Source organism: Diadema antillarum, unplaced genomic scaffold (assembly GCF_040938485.1).
Source record: "Diadema antillarum isolate AM-2024a unplaced genomic scaffold, OU_Dant_1.0 scf00000098, whole genome shotgun sequence".
In the NCBI taxonomy this organism is placed as follows: Eukaryota; Metazoa; Echinodermata; class Echinoidea; order Diadematoida; family Diadematidae; genus Diadema; species Diadema antillarum.
The window spans coordinates 3,215,001-3,223,013 of record NW_027270987.1 but is presented as its reverse complement, the minus strand read 5'-3'; the positions used below and the strand labels follow the sequence as shown (position 1 = coordinate 3,223,013).

Here is an 8,013-nt window from a genome sequence, read left to right as displayed (position 1 = left end):
ATCTTTTTTATGAATGGGAATAACTTTTGCAAGTTTGAATGAGTTCGGAAAAATGCCTGTTGAAAGAGACATATTAAATACGTGAGTTAGAGGGCTTGCAATGTAAAAGATTATTTGTTTCAATAAATGAACACTAAGACCATCATGCCCACTCGATTTAGTTGTTTTCAGATTCTGAACAATATTGATTATTTCATGGTCATTGGTAGGCGTGAGAAATAATGAATTTTCACAAGGATTGGGTAAATAATCAGTAAAATGTGTATTACATGAATTCATATTAGATGCTAAACTAGGACCAATATTTATAAAATAATCATTAAATGAATTGGCAATTGTGGTAAAATCAGTAATTTCCTCATTGTCAATGATGATAGAGTTGGTAGTTTCTTTTACCGTCTTTCCCATAAGAGCATTGACAGTTTTCCACAATGAAAAAAGATTATCCTTATTTTTTTCTATATTAGTTGAATAATACAATTTTCGGGACAATCTTATTACTGATGTTAATTGATTTCTATATTTCCGGTATTCATAAATGAGTTATTACTTTGATTCTTTATTGCTTGCTTATATAACTTATTACGGGTTGATATAGACCGCATAATACCTTTGGTAATCCAGGGTTGTCTATTTTTCTTTAAAGGTTTCCGTTTAACCAAAGGAATATTTCTCTGATAATAATACAATAATCTGCTGATAAATTTTTCATAAGCAGTATCAGCATTGCTTTCATCAAATACATCGTCCCATTCTTCCTGCGCTAAATCAAATATCAAAGAATTTATATTACTTTCTGTTTCCTTATAATACATTTGAGATTTTTTATTTTCAAAATATTGTTTTATTTTCAAAGAACTATTGTTGATGATAAAAACAGGTAAATGATCGGATATATCATAATAAAATATACCATTTGTGAATTCTGTGTTTATTACATTTGAAAATATATTATCAATAAGAGTTTTTGATGTACTAGAAATTCTTGTTGGGTTGTTGATATGTGGTTGAAATGAGAAAGTTGCTAATAAAATCTTTTACAAGAGGTTTCTCTTCAACTCACCGAAAAATGACAGAAACCTGAAGTGAGGTCTCGACCATCACTATACGATAGAAACCTTGAAGAGTCAGAAACTTCGTGACTAAAGAAGTAATTGATCAGTGTACATTAACACGATTTATGCGTCACATATCTTCACCCACCATGTCCCTTTCGACCCAGGTATTTGATAATTGGAAGGCTATATAGGTAGAGCTCTGACAAGACCGAAGAGGCCTAAATCCCTGGATGAGGAAGATCATATTGTTATTATTGTAAACCAATGATCAATCAGTTCACAATGACACAATTCATTTACCAGCTTTTAACATATGGGTTGTTAAATGTTATGTTATGTTATGTTATGTTATGTTATGTTATGTTATGTTATGTTATGTTATGTTATGTTATGTTATGTTAAACGTACTGTTTGCCAATGGGAGCAGTGATGTTTAAAAAAATCTTCGATTTACAGCATTGGCTGCATATTGTGTAGGTCAGGTGTATCACAAAACATCTTACCATGTAAATATTTCACAATACAGCCTGTAATATAAGGAGATATCACTATTTTTCTCACTAAACCATAACTGTAGACGGTGTAGTCAAGAAACATTCTTATTATAACTACTGTGCAGTTTTTTTTTTATATTTAACAATACTAAGCATTAGTCATACTGATTCAAATTTTCGTATTGGTTGTTTCTATCCCTAACTCATATTTTAGAACCATTTTGAAGCACTGCAGATGACTATTGAGTTTCATCTGCAAATGCTAAATTATGCCTTTAATTTACCTCTGTTAGAAGCAAAGGAAGGAACAAAATGGACCAAGACAAGAATTGGAGCGCACTTAGTGACGATGACCTCTTCAAGGTAAGACTGATATCTCTCGAACATTCCATCGAATAACGAATGAAAATCATTTACTTTATCATTTTTTTTGGTATGAATAGCACACATCAGAGAGAGAGAGAGAGAGTGTGTGTGTGTGTGTGTTTGGAATTTGCACCAGGAGGCAAAGTGATCGAAATTAGATTTTAAGATTCAGTACTTTTTGAGTTATGTATACAATACGATTATCCTACATGGATAATGTCAAACAGTATGATATTTTTAAAGGAGAATTTGAAACAGACACATGATCACCGATATCCGTGTTATAGAGGATTTCTTTATCAAAGTGTTACAAGGTAAGATAGCATTTTTGATCCGTATAAAAACGCACCACAAACACCATTGTTTTTCTTTATCCTCTCTCTTCATTCACGACGATGTTAAAAGATTGCTTTTTTTCCTCGCGTCTCTTGTCAAATCCACCAACCACTTTTTCTGTTTTTCAGTCCATGTTCTTATTCTGCTATGTTTTACTCACAGCTTTGGCAAGATGAATTTCGACGGAACCTCCAGTATCGAATTGACTTCGAACATGACCCCTTGGGTATGCGGGCGAAAACGACCAAGAAGTTTCTCAAACTCATCGGAATGGACGTAAGTGTAATCTAGCAAAGATGTATGTGAGGGTGTGTGTGTGTATGTGTGTGTGTGTGTGTGTGTGTGTGTGTGTGAAGGTTTTGAGGCCCAGTCTGACAAGATGAAGCAATCTTAGTATGTAGGGAACCATAAGCAGGCCCGGTGCAACGGGGGGGGGGGGGGGGGGGGCTTCGACTCCCAAGCCACTTAAATGTATAATACATAGGCCTGAATTCACGAAGGTGGTACATTATTGAAACCATGGTTTAAACCATGGTCAAAGACCATAGTTTTTTTTTTTATGGGGCGCCAAGTGTCGCATGACCTATTTCGTTACGAAATCAGTCATTTCGTCGACGAAATGACCATTTCGTTAACGAAATGATGAAAACAGTGTTATGGAAGCACATCGGGCTTATTAATATGAAAGGCCACTTATGACATAATACATGCTGGTCTGTTATAGAATACACGATGAACATAAATTGCATTATGACAGAAGAGACAAGAGGGAATAGGTATGGAGAGCTGCATGGACTTAAAAAACATGATGACATATCAAGTTTGCGATATGAATTTACTTTTGTACATTTGACCACTTGTTTGGCTAAATCGTTTTCAAATAAAACACTTCAATATTGTTTTTTTTTCCAAATTATCAGAAACTCGGAATCGATGTTCTTTGATGATATAATCTATTGTGTATATGAATATTCAATTTCGTGGAAAGGGTGGATATTAATCGTTCCCATTTCTTCTGTATTACGCTTGTACAGGATATTTTGAATTAAGACAGCAATTGATGGAAATTGTTATGTTAGCATTGTAACAATTATGCATGAAAATGCATGTTTGTAAATCAAAAGTACTTTCAATGGGTAGTGATGGCGCTAAATAATGTGAATGTGTTATCACACGTGCTGCTCTTTTTAAACACACACACACACACACACACGTTACAAGTAGAGCAAGTATAGATTACGCTTAAAGGTACAGTTTACCATTGGGAGCAATAATATTAAAAATGTTCGATTTATCACAGTTGATGCCTATGTGTAGGTCAATTGTATCACAAAACATCCTACCATATAAAATGTTGCGATAAAACCTGAAATATAAGGAGATATCACTATTTTTCTCAATAAACCATAACTGTAGACGATTCAGTCTAGAAACAATTTTACTATAACTATTGTTCACATTTTGTATATATTTAACAGTATATACGTGACATTGATTATCATAATAAAGATTTTTACATTGGTCCTTTCTATCCTTAACTCACATTTTAGAACAATTTTAAGCACTATATAAAGCCGAGTTTTTGTTTCATCTGCAAATGGTTAATGAAACCCCAAAGTTAAAGAAATAGTTGAAGTGAGGTCAAAGAGTGATATTATAACTTCAGTAGGCCTACAGTCATAGGCGAAACTTGTACTTTTTTGAGTTTGGCAATATTCCTTGATAGCGTATCAAATAAGGTGATTGTATATTGTTCTCCATGACAATTTCTCATAAATAATCATACCCATTAGACCTTACATAAGAAAAGCGATTAATGATTCTCTTATCATTACAAAGAAATAATGTATCATTAAGGGAACGTGTGCTCAATGTAAAAAAAAAGTTTTTCCTACATTCAAAATATCCGTTTATATGCTTGATACCAATGATGTGATTTCACCAAGTGAGAATTTATATTTCTTACAAGATGTGTTAAATCGGCATTAAGTTGACTTCAATACACTCGTCTCGTCAGCAAACAGAATATATAATGAATCATTTCTGAACATTTCGACAAATCATTAGTATATACATATATATATATATATATATATATATATATATATATACACACACACACACACATATATATATATATATATATATATATATATATATATATATATATACATAAAAGCGAAGGGTCCAATAATGGACCCCTGGGTTTGAAAAGACTTTTTTCGTTGTTAAAGGCAACCATTTCATTATTGTTTGTCGTCGATATGCTTGGATAGAAAGCTTGCTTTTGAGCTCGCCACTGTGCTACAATGGCTGAAGCTTACCTAAGAGTAATCATGGGACATTATTCCACAGGACGATCTGGACCAGTTGTCGGTGATTCACGTGACAGGAACTAAAGGCAAAGGTTCCACGTGCTTCTTCACAGAGAAGATCCTTCAGACGTGTGGATTTAAAACGGGGCTGATAAGGCAAGTTGCAATTGAAGAGAAGTTTTAGACTCGTCTTTTTATCTTATATGCAAATACTAGGTCGTCATTTTCACTAATTTTGGAGTGACCTCAGGGATCACTCGAAGATTTTGGAGTGATCCCTGAGGTCACTCCCAAATGAGTGAAAATGAACATTTTCACACAAAATTCACTCCTATTTCACTCTAAACTCACCCTTTTCTGTTATTCACTCCTTCAAATAATTCTCGATGGCGTATTATTCAAGTGAGTGCTATTGCGGGTACATGTTGGATGTTTGATATAGTGTTGTGCAAAAAGCCAATACGTCGGTTTTACATGTATAGGACTGCAGTAATGTAGTGGAAAACTGCATCATTGCGAGTGTGCTCTGACGCCCAGTAAGGTTTATCAGTGTTCGTCCACCGAGATGATTTATATGGATATATATATATATATATATATATATTATATTTCAGACGGCTAGGAATATATCATCAGAATAATTCAAATATGTCTTTCACCAGGCTTATACTGTTCTATCTCCACCAGCTCGCCGCCGATGAACGAGACAAGAGAACGAATACGTTTGGATGGTAAAGTGGTTCCGCGACGAATGTTCGCAACTTATGGCCTGGAGCTTTTTCCGATGTTTGAAAAAGTGGAGGAGAACTTCAAGGAGTGGGAGATGGACAAATGTCGGCCAAATATATTTCAATACATGATGACATTGGGACTCTACATATTTCTCAAAGAAAAGGTGAACCAGTCCCGTATAAACAGGATTCCATGTTGGGTCCACAAGTGCGTCATGATTATGGATCCGTTTTCCCATGTGGCTACACATCAAACAAGGGGAAAAAAGGATAAAAAAGATGAGGAATCAGAAAGGAGCTACCTGTTAATTTTTTATCTCTGTCTTCTTTTAACATAACTTTCGATAGCAATATTGAGATTCTGCTATTTACATTTTGCCAACAATACCAGAATACATCATACGAGGTTTTACAAGTTGAAGATTGAAACCAACCCTACCACTTTCCTACTGCTCCCGTAAATATGTATTTTGCTAGTCTCTAATTAAAAAGTAAAGACAAAAAAAGTGTTATGGTTATTTGAATGACACACGCAAAACTCGTGAACGTAATAATGATCAACTGCGATGTTAACAAGAATAAGAATAATGACGCGATTCCTGTTTTGTCGGTATCTCTCTATGATAAACTATGATTCTGAATACACTGTGCCATATTTTATAAGGACATTCGTCTACACTGACTTTTCAGGAACTTGTCCAGTGGAGGCACTGTGTGACAAATCAGGCATTTATCTTCACCGGTAACAATTACGACATAGGAAATCAAGACGATGTTAAAGTTTTGTGATCACAATCTTTGTTGTATAAAAAAATGCATTAGTATACATAATCACCGAAAAATGTGTGGCAAACGCATGCAGTATAAATGTCCATTTTTCTACATGCATTATGGAAAGTATATATTTCTGTCACTACTCATTTTTTCCAGATAATTTATGTCACATCTAGCAGTCTACTGATGCATATTCTGTCGTGTGTCATTCAGCTTTGAAATTTATGTGTCAATATGTTTGTATCATAGGTTGACGTCGTCATCATTGAAGTGTTCATTGGAGGCGAAACCGACTACACGAATGTCTTCCGGTAAGTACGTTACAGATTTTCGATGACTCAAAACACCGTCTTTGTTCCTATCTTTAAATTCTTATCAAGTCAATCTTAGCAAGCACTATATACTTTTAATCAACTCTTAACGAAGGCAAGAACAACAAATATATTTAATTCGAGTGGGAACAAATCAATTAGACAAATGAATCACCAATTTGAAGGGGGAGGGGAATGAATCCACTGTCACCGACATGATAATGCTGACGCATGGATAAGTTAATATATGTCTGCCATTTTTAGCGCATAACTGCTTGTGTTGCAACTGCTTTGTCAGCATGGAATGCACGATTCTAATTTTCCTCTCTAAAAATGCTCCAAACAATATACATATAATATCTAGTAAAAATGCTCCAAACTATATATATATACGTATAATATCTAGCCATCATCAAAGACTTACAGTCCAAACATTACGTCGAAACATCATCTATACCCGCTCGTTGCTAACATACCTCAGTTGAAAGGTTGAATTAAAGACGCTACTTAGGTATGATAATTATCCCCGGCAGATGTAACATAATATCGACATACGTAATATGTATTATATATATATATATATATATATATATATATATATATATATATATGTATATATATATATATATGTTTATATATATATATATATATATATATATATATATATACATATATATATATATGTATATATGTATATATATAATGAAGAAATAAATTGGTAATGCAGTTTTGGCCAATAAAGCATTAGTTTATTCAACTCAAATTTTCCTCGTCCTACGCCTTCTTCAGGAGTCTTGACAATGACGGTATGAAAACAAAGCAAAACAAAAACTTAACACGTAGAGAGCCATCATTATTTTTATTGCCCCAAAAGCCATTACCAGTTTGTTCTTACATTTCATCGTGGAGCCATACGTGAAATCTCAACACTTTATAACAAATACAAGTATGTTCAATTTTTCTTTCGGGAGGAGGGGTGTGTGATAAAATCCACAAGCCAGAAGTGAATAAAGTAAAATAAAATATAAAGAAGTGATAAGTGCGCTCGATATTGAAATTGGTGCTAAACTTTTGATCTCAATATGAGATATTTGACTCCGGAATTTTCAGAAGTGTGATAACAATTTCAACTGAATTTCCAATACAGATGAGCTTCCACTCTAATATGAGCTGATATTTTTTTCTCTTATGACTCTTATTTGACAGAATGATAATCTTTTGACCTTTGACATTTATTGACTGAAGAAAAGTTACTCTTATCTCATTGTAACTGCACTGCACAGGACCCCTACTGTTGTTGGTCTCACGAGTCTTGGCATGGACCACCCTGAATACCTTGGAAACACAGTAGAGAGCATCGCCTGGCACAAATCGGGCATCGCTAAGGTACGTACAAATTATTTTCCCCTGACAAGGCTGTAGCACGGGACCATGGAATTATGCCATCACGCGCATAATTTCCTATAAAGTTAAAGACATGATAATTTTGGTTGAGAAGGGGCTTCAGGTTGCCAACTTTTTTGTGTGTGAAAAGATTAGAAACATCTTATGAAATATGGAAGACTACATCATTCCAAGAGGAATTCAAAGTTTATTATTTTGATAAAATAGATTTTGGAAAAGTCATC

At 34.1% G+C, this 8,013-nt stretch overlaps 1 protein-coding gene across 1 annotated transcript in view; it reads left to right on the top strand.

The window, feature by feature from the left end:
- Positions 1-1,864: 1,864 nt before the first annotated feature.
- Positions 1,865-8,013, top strand: part of LOC139718670 (folylpolyglutamate synthase, mitochondrial-like) — a 13,047-nt gene continuing 6,898 nt past the window's right edge. The window contains exons 1-6 of the mRNA XM_071630127.1: positions 1,865-1,915; positions 2,417-2,530; positions 4,610-4,725; positions 5,257-5,464; positions 6,324-6,385; positions 7,669-7,771. Coding sequence (XP_071486228.1) covers positions 1,865-1,915; positions 2,417-2,530; positions 4,610-4,725; positions 5,257-5,464; positions 6,324-6,385; positions 7,669-7,771 — 654 coding nt within the window. The remainder of the gene's footprint in view (positions 1,916-2,416; positions 2,531-4,609; positions 4,726-5,256; positions 5,465-6,323; positions 6,386-7,668; positions 7,772-8,013) is intronic.